The sequence below is a fragment of the Pinus tabuliformis genome, chromosome J, assembly GCF_031772625.1.
Source record: "Pinus tabuliformis cultivar Carrire ecotype Pingquan chromosome J, CPIR1, whole genome shotgun sequence".
NCBI classification, from domain to species: Eukaryota; Viridiplantae; Streptophyta; class Pinopsida; order Pinales; family Pinaceae; genus Pinus; species Pinus tabuliformis.
The window spans coordinates 1,554,340,645-1,554,359,132 of NC_142295.1; the positions used below are offsets into that span (position 1 = coordinate 1,554,340,645).

Below are 18,488 nucleotides of genomic sequence, written 5' to 3' on the forward strand. Positions count from 1 at the left end.
TATTACTGCTTGTAGCACAAGGAATGAGAGCTTGCTTTGTATGATGTATAACAATTATTACCTCGTTTGGAATGGGGTAGTCCACCACCCATCAAGGTTTGGGACATGCGATGGTTCCTCGTCTTCTATGAGATAGAGCAACATTGGCCCAAGAACTAGTTGATGGCCATATGAGAGACGTAGAAGCTCATGCTTGGCTTTTGCCCACATGCTTATTTGTAAGTCCCAGTCATCTTTTGCATTTTGATTTTTCTTTTGTTTTTCTTGTGGCCATCATATACTCTTTTTGTTTCTTTTAGTTGCATCAACCTCCTAGGGTGCATTCCTAGGCTCTTCTCAAGTTTGAGGATGTGTGAGTGCTAAATCCTAGAGAACTAATGTCAGTTTAACCCAAAGAAGGGAGGGGGAATAGGGGCTCATAATGTAAGATGGAAAGTGGTAAGTATGAAATATGGAGAGATGGGGCTACGCTATCTCTATCATGGCTTTCCAACTTCCAAGTAGTGCCCCTTCCTAAAGTCGTGGGCCATTAGGGGAGGTCCCACTGGACTAGGATTGAAAATTAACTAACCCTCCATTTAAGGTGAGGGAGTAAGATCATGATAAAGACTGTTCTTTCTTCCAAGTTACCCCATAAATCCATGCAAAAATGCCCAAATATAAACAAGCATAAGCACCCAATTGCAAAATGAATAAAGTACCTTTTGATCAAAAGCCCACCTTCCAATATGTGCTCTTGACAAATGGCGAGGAGACATATGACTGATGTAGGTGGCAGATATATGATGGCATGCCACATCAACTACAAGGTGCGTCTCAGGGGCTACTGGCTACTAGTTGGAAGAGATCAATAGGAGAGAGAAATTTCTCCTAGGGGTCACTCACTTTTGGTGGGTAACAGGGATAACCTCAGGAAGGACTCTTTGTCTAAGAGCAAGGCTCAATATAATGAAACAAGGGATAACACGCTCTTCAAGAAACCTATGAAAGGTACATATAGCTAGGTTTTGAGGGATATGCAACAAGAGTGGCTCACATAGGCATATAAGACCGAAAAAAGGCTTGTGAAAATAGGTATGATTTGTAAAAGGAACTGCAAGCCTTCAACAAGCCCTAGGTTGAAGCCTTAAAGCTAGACTAGAATTTTTCTAGGGCAACATTGCTTAGGGTTGATGATGTCAACCCTAGGGTGGCTATTCCAACCGTGAAAGAGGGTAGATTTTGATGCTATATTGTTCAATCAACGAGAAAAACCTTAGAACAAGCCAATGACTCAACCCTAGTTGAATTTGGCCCTATGCCCTAGCCCTAGCATTTTGCCTTGAAGGGCTGAAATTGATAGCGAGAGGGAAAATAATACAGTTGTAATGATGTTTGATCATCTATGTGGAAGCCACTGCTTACTTCTTGGGTGATAGTCTAAGGGAAAAATTATGTGGAGATATCAAACACTAGAAGGGAGTAAGGGGGTTGGGAAAACCTAGTTTTTCCACTTTCAAAACCCTAGCTATCACTTAATATGGGGATACAATCAAGAGAAAATCTCTTAAGGAGGTTATCAAGGGATATTCAAGAATATTTAATTAATGCATACAATTTTTCATCAAAATTTCATATAGCGATATGCAATTGAACAAGAATATAGAAACCCTAGCAAAATATATTGCATGCAATAACCATAAGTGATATTCAACAACAACAATACTAACAAAATATCCATGAACAATCCTTCGTTCTTCGAAAGTGACGTCTCCACCACAATGACTTGTCTCCAATAGCAAAAATATCCACAAATATCACATCTCCAAAAGAGTAATAAGCTAGAAGAGCTATGCCGAAATAGTCCACAAGTGATGATGACATGTAATAATGAGGTGATCTTTATTTATATGAGGTCTACCTCATTTAATTTTAGCTTATGAAGCACCTAAACAACTTTGACGATGAGTAAACATAAAATAATCTTTGAGTTACAAGCTAACCCACTAGCTCAATGCGAAATTATTCAACAAAAGACTCACATGTGTGACCCATAAGCCTCTAAATGATGATGTCATGCTCTTTTTGGGCTGCAAATGCTATGTGATGGTGAGAAAAGACTGCATGTGTCTCCATGTGTCACAATCATCCTTCATTTGAGGAATATACCTCAAATCCAACCTCAAAGTAGCTCCAAGGGTCCCAAATTCCACTGGGGTTTCACCACATCATCATTATGGGTCTCCAATGGTCAAAGTAATGCCTCCTCTCTCCAACATTAGGGCTCCATCAGGTGCAACAAGCCCTTCATAGTCATCTCATGAGAGACCATCCTCATTTGGGCTCTAAATCATAGCTTTCCCATCATGTAGTGTTAAGGCCAACCTGGGGGCAAGCTAGGTCCAGTGGTGCAATCATCAAGAATCATCTGTGTTGGGCCAAAGAAGATTAGCGTCCCGAGTTCTAGGGTACTCTGGGATGTGCATCAACTGCTCAAGTAATCATATTGCCCGACGCGTTGATATAAGTGGGCAATGTTGCATCGGCTAAGTCATCAACCTCTCTGAAAGGCCTGGGTACATGTGGAGTGGGTGTCCTCAAGGCCCAGGCTGCTATGGACCACTTGACAAAACCATCTTAAAGTCTAGTGAAAACAACCATTCCTTAGAGACAAAGATCATATAAGTATCTAAGTGGACCAAACTTGCATGTTAAGGGCATATTAATACTTCAAACTTGGATCACCTTACAATATCTAACTAGACCAAGTCCCATAATGGTGTTCCCTACCTTGTTAGAGGTGGCTAATAGTCCACCCTATTAGGTGCTTCCAACCTCTAAGGGGAAGTGGCATTTCCAAGGTCAACTCAATCAATTGTTGTTAGTGTAAATGAGTAGCAACGAAGGGGAAAAGGCTTCATGGCCAAATGCCATGGTCAAGGGGACTAGCCAATGAGATTCCACACCTTGAGTGTTTAGATGTAATGGAGAGAGTAATCGTGGAGGCATGAGTTACCTTGCTTAGCCTGCTTTTTTCAACCTTCTAGTGTGCGTTTTACATTTTTTTAGTAATGTTTTTATATTGGGTGCATAACTTAAGGGTGTTAGAGCTTGCTCTTTATGATATAGCATTTAATTTTACCCCTTAAGATGAAACAATTTATCACTTATTTGGGTTGGGACATGCAAGGGTTCCTTTTGATGAAATGGTGCATGAAGTGTGCAGGCACCGAGTGATGGCTAAGAGGAGGGTAGAGCTCATGGTAGGATTTTACCCATGCGCTAACTTATGTCTAGACCATCTTCTACATTTTGAATTTTTTTAAATTTTTTTTTATTGGTTTTATTTTTTCTTGTTTTCTATTGTGGCCATAATATGCTTTTCCATTCTTTTAGCTACATCAACCTCCAGGGAAGTGTTTCTCAAACCTACTCGAAGATGTGGATAAGAGGGTGCCAAATCCCAATCAACAAATGACATGTTAGACCTGAAGAAAGGAGGTGGCATATTAGGAGTTTGTAAGGTGAGATGGAAAGTGTCAAGTATGGCATAAGGGAGAATGAACACACTATTTAAATTTAGGTTTACACGTAGTGTCCCTCCTATAACCCTAAGGCCTTAAGGGAGGTCCCATTGGACTAGGGCTAAAGATTGACCCCCCCTGGTAAGGTGAGAGAGCAGATTTACAGTCAAGATTGGTCAATCTTCCAGATCACCTCTTTGTCCATACTAGATGCCCAAAACAAATAAGTATAAGCACTCTATTACAAAATGATCACATTACCTTTTAAGTAGTAGCCCACCTTCATTCAAGAGGAAATGCCAAATGGTGAGAGGTACGTGGTTGACGCTATGGTGGAGGCACATGGCATATGATCATCAAGAAGTGAATCTCAGGGGCTGCCAGTTGACTGGCAAGCAAATGTGGGAGAAATTTTTTCTCCTATGGTGTTACCCATTTTGGTGGGTAGCAAGGACTACTTCCTACTCAACTAGGATATGACTTCTAGAAACAAACTAAAGCAATAGCTTGAAGTACTCTTCTTAGCTGCATGCCTTACCCAGTCAAAGTCAACAAATTCATGCAATAATAAATCACCATCTTGCTCATAACTTAGACCAACAAGGCCAGTGTTGTCTTTTCCACCATGACATGATCATATTCCTTTTTGTTGATGATGTAGTCCTTTTAGCCTCTATGTCAGAGTGCCTATAGAGATGGTTGGATGCTCTTTCAAGTTGACCTTTGGTAGTTGACTATCAACCTTTGTAGATTTCACTTCTACTTTGGAGGGGAGGATTTTGAGATTACCATTGACACACATTTTTAGAGGTTTAGTTTTTGGGGCTTAGTTTTGGGTTGAGGCGGGTTTTGTAGCCCCGGAATAATAAGGGGTATCGATCACTTTCCCTTCTAGAGAGGTGGTGTTTCAAGTACCCCTTTTAGGACATCTCTAGACCTCATGGACTCCATCATCAGATCTGCAGTATTCTATGGTTTATAGGTGTAGAGCTTGCCTTGCTTGATTCAGATTGGGCAGATACTAAGAAATTTTAGACCCTTTTGCTTGATTGCTTATTAGATGCAAGAGGGTGGTTCCCCAGCCCATCCTTTAGGTGGAGTTTGTGGCATAACCTGGTTAGATCAAGACAGTGTTGTGGGGGAGTGTCCCCCCTCGATCCTGCTCCCAATTCGTGCTCTAGGCGGGAGCGGGTTGGGAGCACGCTCCCGATAAAAAAGTTTGCGCTCCCTGCCAAATCCGGGAGAGACTTTGGGATCGTCGCTCTGGGAGCGAAATTTAAAGCTCGAGAGCGGTCAGGGAGCGATCGCTCCTGGGCTTTAAATTTCGCTCCTGGAGCGATGCGCGCGGAGGCCGGGAGCGAATTTGCCGGAAAAAAAATCGCGTGGCTAAAAAATCGATTTTTTTTATATAATGAGGGAGGGAGGGCTTTTATGAATCATTGTGACTTGAGTGAGACTGAGAGCAAGGTGCCAAGGAGCAAGGAGCAAGGAGCAAGGAGTCTTGGACGCATTTGAGGTAGGTTAGCAATTTTTTTAATGTTTATTAATTTACTCCTAATTTCTAAATAAATAAATAAATTTTTCTCTATTTCGGTTTCCCATTGGGCCATTCCCATTCCCATTCCATTTTATTAAATTTTGCAGATTCAAAACTACAAATTTCAAACATCATGGTTATATTTCTTGGCATTTTCTTCTTCTTGGTTCCTTTTCTGGTTATTATGGTGCTGGAGAGTAGGAAAAGGAGGGTTCAAAATGAAGAAGGGGATGAAGAAGGGGGACAAAGTGGATTTGATGAAAACCCCGGTGAGGAGGAGCTGGAGGAGGGTGAACATGATTCAGCAGCTGAAAAAACTAAACAAGACCAAACCCCATTGTGGAAATATGTTAACAGGCCTGAAGCAGGGAAAGGGGGTGGAACCACTAAATTTCATTGCCCCCATTGCAACAATAATTACACAAGTTCATACACCCGTGCCAGAAAACACCTCTGCAGGGAAATGCCATGGGATGGAGATAAACAAATAGGAACCAAAACTTGTGCAGTTGTGTCAGCAGCAGATAGAGCCAAATACATAAGGGAAGAGGAGGAAGCCCAATACAAATCTAAAAAATCAAGGGGTTTCTTTGAACCAAGCTCATAATCACAAGCACAAAGAGCTCCTTCAGCATCCTCCCAAGGCAGTGGATATGGAGGCATAGGGTCACCATCTTTAAGGCGTAGAACCATATCAGATTTCATTGATGAAGGGTGTAGGAATGATGTGGATTCAAAAGTTTACAGGTTTCTCTATGCATGTGGGATACCATTCAATGTTCTTCGCTCACCTTATTGGCACGGAATGGTTTCTGCCATAAATGATGCCCCTAAAGGATACAAGAGCCCTGGGTATGACAAGGCAAGAACCGTTGGACTTGATCATGAAAAAGCAAAAATATCACATTCTTTGAATAGAATGACAAGTTCTTGGACTGAACATGGGCTGTCCATTGTATTTGATGGATGGACAAATGTAAAAGGCAAGCCATTGATAAGTGTTCTTGCAGTGTTTGTTAGTGGTGCCATCTTTCTAAATGCATATGACTACTCAGAGAAGTTCAAGACCAGCATCAACATTGCAGAAGCATTACTTGAAACAATTGACCGTAGTGGGCCATACAATGTCATCCAAGTCATCACTGATAATGCTCCTAATTGTAAGGCAACGGGAGCAATTATTGAGGATAAATACCCCAACATATTTTGGTCTGGGAGTTTGGTTCACACATTGAACCTTTTGATGCATGATGTTGTTAAGAAAAAAAATGAACAATACAAATGGATTGGTGATTTGTATAAGAAAGGCAAACAAATGATAAAATTTATTACAAATCATAGCAATACCCATGGCCTTTTCCGCAGTCACTCAAGATTGGAGTTGTTGAAGATTGCGAGGACTAGATTTGGTAGCTATTACCTCACCTTCAGGCGCCTTTTGAAGGTAAGAGAGTCATTGGCTAGCATGGTATCAAGTCCACACTGGCAAGTATTAAAGGAAAGGGCTACAAATGCAACTGACAAGCGAGGTTTTGAATTGGTGGAGGAGGCCTGTCTTGATGATATGTTTTGGGCACGTGTGAGGCAAGTATTGGATTTCACCAAGCCCATTTATCACATGATTTGGTTTGCAGAGATAGATAAACCAGTGATTGGCGAGGTGTATGAGCAGATGGATACCATGTTGGGGCAAATAAAAGATATTGTTCATAACAATGATCCTGACTTGTACAAACTGATTCACGATTGTGTGTGTGTATGGTGGAATAAACTTAATCTTCCACTACATTGCTTGGCGTATATCCTTACGCCAAAATACTACTCTACATCTTGGTTGGGCCAACCTGCACCAGGGGGTGGGGTTAGGACCAAACCCCATTTAGATGAAGAGGTAACTAGAGGATATTTGGATGCATTAGAAAAGTTGATACCTGACAGGGAGGAATGTGCTAGTGTGCACCTTGAAATAGGCAGATACTTCAGTGGCATTGGTTTGTTTGGTACCTTCCATGCAATGGAAGACAGAGACAGATTTGATGCTCTCACATGGTGGGAATCATATGGCGGCCAGGGACTTTTGCCAAAATTGGCAAAAAAAGTTCTATCACAGGTTGTAAATACTTCTTCTGCAGAGAGGTGTTGGAGCACCTACAGCTTCATACATAATGTGAAAAGAAACAGACTCAATGAAAACTGGGCAGAAAGCTTGGTTTATGTGCACTACAACTTGAGGTTGTTGAGTCATTACTGTGATCGGGCTTATGAGGATCCAACATATAAAATTTGGGACAACCACCCAGAGGATGACAATTTGGAGGATGGCACTATACATCTTGAAGAACTGGAAGAGGAACTTATAAGGGAGGAAGATGAAGTAGCAGCCATGCCACCTCCACCATCCAGTAGCAGTGCTCGAGTTCCGAGTCTTGTTCCTTTGCTGTCGCCACCTCCATCTACACCCTCACATGGAGGGCATGTGCCTTCTAGTTCTGGTCGTCGGTCTGTGCGGGAGACTCCTAGAAGACCACCACGACCTGCTCATACATTAGACTCTCGTGGCAAGGGCCACATGCAGTAGTAGATAATAGATTTATAGTTTACTTGTCTTTTCTAGTTTCTATTAGTTTTCATAACTGTTGAGTCTTGACTCTTGACTCTTTCATATCATAATGATATTTTTTGTAAACAATATATGACTGTGAGTCGTGACAATGAAAGTTTGAAGTTTGAAGTTGGCAATTATAACTCATTGGTAATGATTCTGAATTATGAATATGATGCTTCGTGAAAGTTGTTTCATTTCATTTCATAATTCATTTTATAACATTTCATTTCATGTTAAGTTGTTAATAGTTAGATATTATTTCTTGTAATGGTTAAACTTAGCTTACAAGTACAACTTTGGTGATCAATGATGATAATGTTATATATTGAATTTTCAATTTTGAAAGCTTGAAGTTGAAACTTTAATATTGATGAATCATGATTCACGAGACTCAATTGTGGACGTGGTTGATGAAGATTATAACTTCTAGATGATTGATGTTACATGGTTCAATGGTCAATCTATGTATTTTTATGTTTTTTATATCTAATTCATCATTCTACATGTTTTTGTTGACATATATGTATCAAAATATAAAAAATATATATATTATATAAAAATTGCTTCGGGATTCGCTCCCAAACCGAGAGCTTTTGAAAATGTCACTCCCGCTCCCGCTCCCCACTTTCGCTCCCGCTCCCAAGTAACACTGGATCAAGATATTTTTTGTATTAGTAGAATAGTTGCATTGTCTTTAGAGAATTACTGAGTCGCTTTTTGATAGGGATTGGTATTCATATTTTGCCTAGTACTCTTCAAGGGCCATTGCCTAATCCCCCTGTCCTTGAGGGAAACGTAGTGCTGTTTCTTTTAGGTTTCCTATTTTCTAGTCAGTTGGCATATTGATGTACCGCATTCCCTTTTTTAGGTACTCTTTAGATGCTCCTTGCCAACTCCTCCCTAATACGTAGGAGATAACTTGGATTATTAGAGAGGATATTTATAGGCAATATATCTTGGTCACTTGGATTGCCCCTCCCAAGGGGGTGCAGCCCAAGATGTCATTTTATGCACTCTCCAACAATTTTGTAGTTCTATATAGATGATACAACAAAGAATATACCTTGTGTACATTGTGGCAATCTCCTTTCTACTTGCATGCTTGCTCTCCTTTTCAGGTTTCATTTCTTGTATGTATTTCTATTGCTGGTGTGTTGATACCATCCTTGAAGTTAATATGGAATGCAGGAAAATTGTTACATTTATTCTCATGATAATCATCCTTGTCTTGTTCAATCAGCCACTTTGCTTACTTTTGCTGTCTAGCATAGATAAGTCTAATCTAGTGTCATCTATGGACATTGATATTATATATTTTTTATATTTTGTCAACTTGTATCGTAAGCCCATTTGTGATCTTAATATGGCCATACAAACTTGAAACATCCATAATGGTTATGATGATTTCTTTCTTATTTCTTTTCAATTTCCTTGAATGGCCCAAGCATATTTGTCATCTTGATATGAACATAGAAACTTAAAACATAAGCACCTGATCTGAAAACTAAGCTCACTAAATTTTGAAGAGGTCAAAATAATTTGATCATTGAGCAGGGCTATATTGGATTCTGAAAGTAGTGCATTTTTTGGTTTGTTAGATGTACCAAGCAAAAGGAAATTTGAATGTGCGCATACCTTCAAGAAATATTGTGTACCTTGTATCTGTGGTGGGAATAAGTTGCTTCATTTGCATATCTCTTTTCTACGGTGAATTGCAACTACCATTTGTCAAGGCATGAAGAAGAGAAGTGAGATATTTTGTGATGCTGAGGAATATGCAGTGGCTGTTTAAGGATTTTTGCATGGTACAGGGGCCAAAGATCCAACGCCCTACTCCTTCATGAGATGCTTCAGCACTAGAAGAAATCTCTTAGAGTTGGTTCTCCTCACATTGCTAGTTTCAAGTTTGTCACCTCTTCCAGGTCTAGCTGACTCCTTTCATAAAAGGCATCATGAGCAACTCCCCAGTACTTGGTTAGTCAGGCATTCTCGTAATCCTAAATTGCACGAAACACTGAAACATCTAGAAGTTTCCGAAATGGGTAGAGATGGAAATGTGACCCCCAGAAAATGGAAACGTCAGACGAAACATTATGTATATGTGTATGTATGTAATTTTTATTATAAATACGTCAATAATGCATTATCTTGAAAGGAAAAAAGAGAGTGAGACACATAAATGACATTTTAGAAGGAAAAACTAGTTTATATTAACTCTCATAGATGATTACATGATTCAAAATCCAAAATTATCCTTTAGAAATGAGGCTGTACATCTAAGATTCGAAAACCAGCCTTTATACATGAGGCTTTACATCCAAAATCAGTGTTTATACATGGCTATATGTGCTGAAAATGAAATAAAACATGAGCTAAAGACAAGTACAATTTCATATCTTATGATCCTCATCCTCATCTTCATTAGCAAACATAGAACAAGGTGCTTTTTTAGCAGAACTAAAGCATGGATTGATTAAAGATAAATTAGTCTGTGGAGTGATTAGAGATAAAATTTACTAGTAGATTAAATCTTTTTTGGCCATAGAAGGACCCCACACCGTTCTTGGGTGCTTGAGTGAGCCTCCAGAAGCAAAAAAGTCACGTAAACATGGCAAATGTGGGCAGATTTGGGTTGAAACGCCACCAAAACGTTTCGATGGTGCTTCGGTGGTGTTTCCAAATCAGGGAATACCACCCAGGCGTTTCGGCTGTGTTTCAGCATTTCAGGTAATGGTATGGCACAAAACGCTGGGTTCCTAGATGTTTCGTGCAACATAGTTGTATTTACAACTAGAGATGTCAGAATCTCATCACCCACTTTTCTTGACTATGAATGTTAGGAGATCTTGTGGGAGCCAACATTGTTGTTTTAGGACATTTTCCTTGATGCCCTACATACCTTCTCCCACTTTGTTATGTTGGGCTTCCTATGCATCTTCTACTTATCTTTTGGCTTTACTATGTACTCTTAAATTCTTTTACAGTTTCTCATAGATGCTTTCGCACTTTCAATGTTCACTCTCTATGTACTCTTTGAGAATCCCATTTGGAAATTATGATCACCGGTGGATATTGATCTCATATTTTGTAATTATCAATGCACTTTTTACCAACAAATATGCAAAATAGAAGTGTTATTTGATCAATTTCTACTATGTTGTTATGTTTTCATCACAAGCATAATATTTGATGTTACTTTTTGATTTTGATTGTTTTATGCAACAGACTGGGAGCCGATAGATATGTTCGATGTAGAATATGAAGCTAGATCGTCAACAGATGGAGCTTGGTAAGTAGGTTTTGTTGTTTCTGTTGTGATGTTAACAAGCGGACGTTCTTGAGAACATTTGCTTCTTTTGTTGTATTTTTCTTTCATTTTGCTATACTCCTTGAAATGATCATTATATCATTCTTAATATGTCCAAAGTTTAGTACTTTGGTTGGTTGCATATATTTTAATAATCCCAAGTGGAACACATCTTCAGACATTTATAAATCTTGATATTTTGATGGTTAGTAAATTCTTTTGCTGCCCTGAGCATGGAAATGGAATAGTAAATAAAAAAATTAGGGTTGTATCGGAGATGTTTAATGAAGAAAGAAAGAATACACATATGATTTATGGTTTTTCCCTTGATTGACAATGACAAATGCAAAAGAAGAATCGACAGAGGTTAGGAAAAGAGTGAAGCTGAATACTGTTAATGGTGTGCCCCTTGTTTGACAAGAAACAAGTGTTTGAAGCTTGTGTTAGGGAAAGAGCACAGAGGAAATTTTGCCAGAGGTACATGGAGAGATAGTTGGTGACAATAATTTGTTTGGTCCTCTGAGAACTTCATCATGAAGGGGTGCAAAGTATTTCAAGAGATATTTATATGAGGGGAAACACCTTGTTAATATTGCACTTAAGTAGCAATCCTTCCAAAAATCACAGTTTTAACAGTCCACTTGTTACTTTCATGTCCATTTTCTGGGTTCATGCTTTAAATATCAACCTGTACAATCAAACACTTTGTTCTTGCTCTTGCTTTAGATTGTAAATCTGATTGACCAGTTCATGATCATTTCTTGGCAACTTGAATGCGTTTTTGGATTTCAGTTCATAATTTCTTACTGTCCTGTAAATAATTCAAGGGGAGCTTTCTGTACCAGTCGTGCAGTATTCATCACTGGTGCAGGGAATGCCTTATCCAATGTAGTCCTTCATCTCACCTCTCTGCAATCCATATCTCATTCAAATATTACTGTGGTTAATGAAGTTTTCATTTTTTTCTCTTGTGGGGTAAATTTTCATAACGGAAAAACTGAGGGTTATGTATCAGATAACAAAATTCCAGCCAGTCTCTGACTAAGGAGACCAGACCAAAGCCAAAAATGGACTCTCCGTAAGGAGGAGAGAGTCAGTTGAAACTTGACAGCAACAAAACTAAAACAGCTACTGCTACCATGCGAAGCAAGCTGGCGAAATACAAGGAAGACAAAATTATACGATTAAACATAGAAAACATTAATCTTCATGCTGTGGGTTCCAAATCAAATCCTGGTACCGGGATTGGGGCTGTCGAGTAGGCTGAGTTCTGCTCAGCCTCAGAGGAAGGGCAAGGTGTCACTTGAGCTGCTCCATTCTTATGTCCAGCTTGCAAAGATGATTATGGATATGTTTGAGGGAGTGATGGATATCCAAACCTGATTCATGATGATCCAAAATGGTCCTTCCCACGAGGAATTTCATTTGCTAGTAGAGGTCGATAGCCTGCATATTCTGGTTGTATCTGCGTTGCGTATTGCTGGTAACCCATTCAACCCATTTGACAAGTACTTCTGTGGCAGAAAGAGAGCACTTGTGAGAGGAGGCTTCCTCCTCAGTGCTGGTGAGCTCATCTTGAAGATGTGGAGGTGTGAGTTCTCTGAAGCGAGGAGAGGATGCTTGAATTATGTAGTGCATGTGAGTTCTTCCCCTGTAATCTTGTTCCTGGTATGAGGCAGGCCCTTGTCTAACTCTGCCTCGCTGCTGCGGCATGGGAAAGATGGCTGGCGTGACCTGTGTTGACTGATGGTAGGAAATATATCCGATGTCACTGGAGCAAGAGTGACAGGGCGATAAAAACCAGAACTAGAGTCTACTAATATAATGCCTGTAGGAATTACTGAAGCTAGCCAGCAGAGGAGGCAATGCAAAGATGCTATTGCTCAAAGCTTGGAGTGCATGAACCGGTTTTAATTTAACATGTATCATATGCAGCAATTGTATATTTAAATTTTCTAATACAGTAGAACAGTGAACAATAGAAGAAAAGACAAGATAATGAGACACAGATTTGGCAATGTTAGGGAAAAACCCACTTTTGGGAAAACTCTTAAAATTCTTCTTCTTCTTCTTGTCAAAATAATGTTCAGCAGCAAAATTACAATTTACAAATGCAATAGTCAAAATCTTGACTTGTCAAAGTCAACAATAGTCAACCCAATCAAATCTCTTCAAAAAGTCGGCTTTGGTCAAACTTCAGTCTGCAATTTTTGGCCTCCACTACAGGACTGCCATTCGGCCCTGCAACAGCTCAGTCAACCCAGTCAACGCATGTCAAAATCTTTGTCAAGCTGTCCCAAAGTAGCCCAGAAAAAGTCGGTCAAAGTCAGTGCAGCAGTATGGCTGGTCAATGCATCAAAAAGTAGTCAAAATCCTGGTCAAACAGAGTCTCGGTCTCATCCAACAGTTTGGTCAACCTGAGAAGTCTAAGTAGGTCAAAACAGAAAAATAGATCCTCCAAAACAGGCCCGAAAATCCTCCTCTTTTCCTTGCACGTGTGAAGACTTCTTGTGATTGGATGATCGAATGAGTGAGTGACAAATGAAGAAGCATGACTTGTATTTATACCCATCTTAGGAGGTCGAATTCCTTCATGTGGGGCCGACTTGTCCAAATGTAGGCTAGTAGACCAAAAATCAAATTTTGTTTAAGATCCATTTGCTAGAGCTGCCAAGGGTTGTCTTGCTTTCTAAGAGGGCTAGAGAGAGGAGATTAGTCCTCTAGCTGCCCTAAACATCAACGCTCCCTCTCAGCTATGGAGTAATCTCAGAAGAAGATCATCATCATGATAGAAAGAGTCATGCTCCAATATCCACATCAGCTGCTCCAAGAAGAAGAAGAAGAAGAAGAGTAATCCACAAGACACTAGGAAGATCTATCTACCACAACCAAGTCCATGGCAGTCCTCAATGACCTTGGTAGAGATCAAGAATCCTAGGTCTCAACTGATCCTCACCCACATATGATCCTCATCATTCAAGTGGGAGAACACCTGCATCCAACTACTTAGGGTGATCAAGCCTAAGTCTCTACAAAATCCTGCGGGCCAAGTAGATGTAAACCTCACAAGCATTAACCGAGTCTCACGACCCCTCTCCAAGGGTGGCTTGTAGGTAGGATGCATGTTATGTGTGTACTTGGCCAAGTCCATGGTTCTAGGAGTACCAACACACCTAGGAGCCTCATTGCTACTCCCCCTCCACCAAGTCCATGGTGTCACAGGATGGGGGAGAGCATGCTCTATGTTCTTGATCAATTGTGGTCCCTCTCATGGAGGGACACATTTTCCTGCACACCAAGCTGCTCTCTGAATAGAAGAAACTTCGTCTTTGTCTATGGCTTTTTTAAGTTTCACTGCACCATGATGCACCATATCTCGAATGAAGTGATATTTGATATTGATATGTTTTGACCTGTCATGAAATACGAGATTTTCTGAAAGCTTAATCCCACTCTGGTTGTCACAATATATAATAGTGGTCTCGAGCACGGTCCCAAATAAGTCTCCAAATAGTTTTCTCAACCATACAGCTTCACAACTGGCCATACTAGCTACAATGTATTCTGTTGAATTTGATGACTAAAAGGTTTCTAGCAATCCAACCCGGTTTTAATTTCGCCTTATCACTCCCATTCAGTTAAATGCCCTTTCCCATAAATATACATTCAACATATAGAATTTTGGAAATGAAATCTTCAGACTAAAACACATGGGACTATCAACACATGCTGAAAATAAATATGGACATAAACAGACCAGAAACGCACATAAAAATACACACAGATTTTTGGTCAACTTAGACCCATGCAAAACCCCTTCAATCTTCTCCAGGGAACACTTGTTAGAGAGTTCTTCAAATTTATCTATCTTTCAAGTTCAGGAAAAATACGTTTGTAAACAAAACAAAACAACAAAATACAACTTATCTCTTCAGCCCAAAACTCTTTGAAAACCGTGCCCACTTTGCCTCGATTTCCATGCCCACTTGAAGCTAAAAATATGTACTATACGGATTTCCATACTGCCGTATGGATTGTACAGATTTTTCAAATTCTTTTCCCCTCAAAAACTTCTCTCGAACGATGTGAAACTCACGTCATTAAATGCTGTTTGTACTGTACCTTCTACTGTCTTCTATACCTTGATTTTCGTGCCCAACTTTGCCCAGAAATCACTCCTTTAGCGTGCTGCAATAAATTTCTCCTTTAGAACTTTTCTCCAACTCCCAGCCTCCTTTCTCCAATCTGCTCATGAAAAATGAATGTAGTCTCACTTTTCTTTTCCTCCTTTTGTTTCCCTAAATGACTTTTGGGCAACCCTAAGATCTAATGGCTCAGATTCTTTTAGATAAAGGGATGAGAATAAATGTGCATTTAATTCTCACTTTCTATTTTTTAACTCACCCATTAAATAAAGTACCCACATTGTACTTTATGTCTAAAGTCACTTTTCACTTTATAATTTAACATTGACTTTACCACTTATAAAGTCTCTTTCACTTTATAAAGTCACACTTAGGAAAATAATTATTTTGGACACTTTTCCCTAGGTAGACACTAACCCATGGTAAACCACTTGTCCAGACTCCAAGGTACATTATAAATCAACACTCCCTCTTACCAAGGAAAGTGTTTCTCACCACACTCATCTTGTCTCTGAAATGGACATGCTTGCCTCTTGGCAAGGACTTCGTGAGAACATCAACCACCTTCTCATCTGTCAATATATACTTCAGCTTCATTGCCCCCTTGTGAACATAGTCCCTGATGAAATGATATTTGATGTCAATTTGTTTTGACCTGTCATGAAACATTGGATTTTCCGTGAGTTTAATGCAATTCTGATTATCACAGTGAATAACCGTTGGTCTCAACTCTTGATCAAATAGGCCATACAATAACTTGCAAAGCCAAATCGCCTCACAACTAGCCTGGCTAGCAGCCATATACTCAGCCTCAGAAGAGCTCAAAGCAACTGACTTTTGCTTTCGACTGAATCACAACACAACTGCCGAACCGAATCCGAAGCAACACCCTCAAGTGATTTTCCTGTCAAAAGAACACCCTGCCCAATCTGAATCTGTGTAACCTGCCAACCTCACTCCATCTCTCCGCCTATAGTCCAGACCATAATCAACAGTCCTGAAGCATAAAAACTGATAGCTTGTTGACTTAATGTAAAAATACACAAGAGGTATTTTGTAATAATAATTTATTATATATAAAAATGTACAAGACTCAAGTGATGAATGTTACAATGAGGATCCACATATATATACCTAAGTAGGTGTCCTTTCATGACTAGGCATGTCTTTTCACTTAACCTAATGACTATTTAACATAACCAATATTTGATTATTTAATATTTACATTTATTTTATTTATTTATTTGTTATGAATTATATTCTTAACATAGCCCCTTCCTTCAGAAGTTTTGTCCTCAAAGCTTTATTGTTGTCAATTTTCTTTACTTAGTGTTAGTCATCTTGATGTATATAATTTGGCAATCGTCTTGTCCTGTAGCTCACCAATAATATTGTCTTGAAACCATGGGTCTTTTATTTTATTTTATTTTTTTCCTGCCTTAAAGCTAGGGTTTCTCTATCTCCATTTTTTTTTATAACTTTTTTTTTAACTCTATTTTTTTTTCTAACATATATTTTTTTAATAATTCTATTTTTTTTCTCTCTCTCTCTCTCTATATATATAAAATTATTATTATTATTTTTTTAAATAATAATTTAATTAATTAAAATGTATTAATTAGTTAAATTATAATTATAATTATAATATATATATATATGTTATATGATTATATGATATATAAATAATTATAATGTTTATATAACATACATATATGAACTAAAAACAAATTGTACCAACGACAGATTCAAGCGTGCGAACCAAACGAAACAATAAAATCGGTGGCTTACACGCTGGCGATTAGACAACGCGGTGTACGGATTTACAAGCTGGCTTGACTCTGATGAAACTGTGAACGAGCAACAGAATAATATTTTGGAGTATCTCTGCGACATCTTAAGGCTGAGATCGTTCATAATATAAAACAATGTTGGGAAGAGCTTCTGAGTCGACGAGACGTCCAAAACTGAGAGCTTTCCGCAGATAATATTCTAGGGATGACGGTGGTAAATTGTCCATAGTTTTGACTGAGAAACAAATGTTCCCTTTGACTGTTTCATCGTCGAGTCACCCATCTCTTCTAGTTGCTTTCCAATTAATGAAAATAGTTGGCAAAGGGCCTCTACATTTTCAGCGATAGGAGGTGATTTGATGTCCTCCCCAAATAATTCCTTAATGCAGAAATGAACAATCGGTTTGGGTAACATCTTTTGTTTGAATAACTCTGCAATGAATCTGATATTTCCAAGAGTTCGCCGTTTTAAGAGTTGCTCTTTTTCTTGGAGTTGGGGTCCGGTCATTTCTTTCAATTCTGTGCGCATATTATCAGCGCCTTCAAATTCCTTCTGGCAAGTGTTTAGCAGGACTCTTTTGAAGTGTATTGGTTTTCCATCAGGTTCCTCAGGGGGGAATTCAGGGAGTCCCGAACTAAGATGCACACACAACTCCGCATACATAAAGCAAAACGTTGGTTCCATCACTGCCTTATCAAATACCAGTGAAATCACACCCTGCAATATGTCTGCAGTAGTAATTCCAGAGTTGAGCAACTGATCTTTCAATGAAGCAAATTTCTCAGGAGTCAATTTGTTCAAGATCCCTTTAACCATTTTCAGCACTTTATCCTTCTCCAACATATTCCCTCTCCTAGCACTCCATGGAACTGCCGCCTTAGACAGAATAGGCCCTGGAACTGGATCCGCTTTCATTGGTTCAGAGTGCCTTGACGTTGTGTGATCTGGCTTTACAGACGTAGGAGCTGACGGAATATATGTTCTCTGACTACGCCACTCAGAAGTGCTCGACCTTCTTGATGCCTGAGAAAACACATTCGTGCTAATGGTTTTTTTTTGTATTTAATTTACCACATACTCCCCCTTTTCTTATTTTGTGTCTAGACTTGGAAAATTCTGAAATGGGAGTCTGAATTTCCTGTTTGTTCTCCTAGTTGACTACAAATATTACTTGATTGCTCCAATTGCTCATTGGTCAGAGGTGATTGCTCAACTTCCTGGTTGTGAAGTCTGCAATCAACAAAATCCTCTGAATTAGTGAACCTGGCAGAAGTGTTTTCATTGGTGTCCTCTAACTTCATATTTTCTGTTATGAATTTGGCTTCATCAAGGGAAGTCCCACTGTCCATCTGCTTCTTCAACTCATCAGTACTCCTAGCTCTTCATAAATAATAACCTATCATAATTTTATTGTCATTTTGAACATGTTTTTTTATTATATGAGATACAGAGAAGTTCAGAGGTTTTGTCCTCCCTAATTCACTGCCAAATCTTCTTGTTCTTTTCTATAAAGCCCATTGTTGATTTGTTTTGAACCTTCTCCCTCCCTAGAAGAATGTTGCAATCTCAGAATGCACCATCAATTCATCTTTCGTAGCCA

General features: G+C 39.2%; 1 protein-coding gene across 1 annotated transcript in view; it reads left to right on the forward strand.

The window, feature by feature from the left end:
• The window catches only part of LOC149233420 (protein SAWADEE HOMEODOMAIN HOMOLOG 2-like), a 181,674-nt gene that overhangs the window by 48,340 nt on the left and 114,846 nt on the right, over window positions 1–18,488 (forward strand). The window contains exon 5 of the mRNA XM_089376735.1: window positions 10,871–10,934. Coding sequence (XP_089232861.1) covers window positions 10,871–10,934 — 64 coding nt within the window. The remainder of the gene's footprint in view (window positions 1–10,870; window positions 10,935–18,488) is intronic.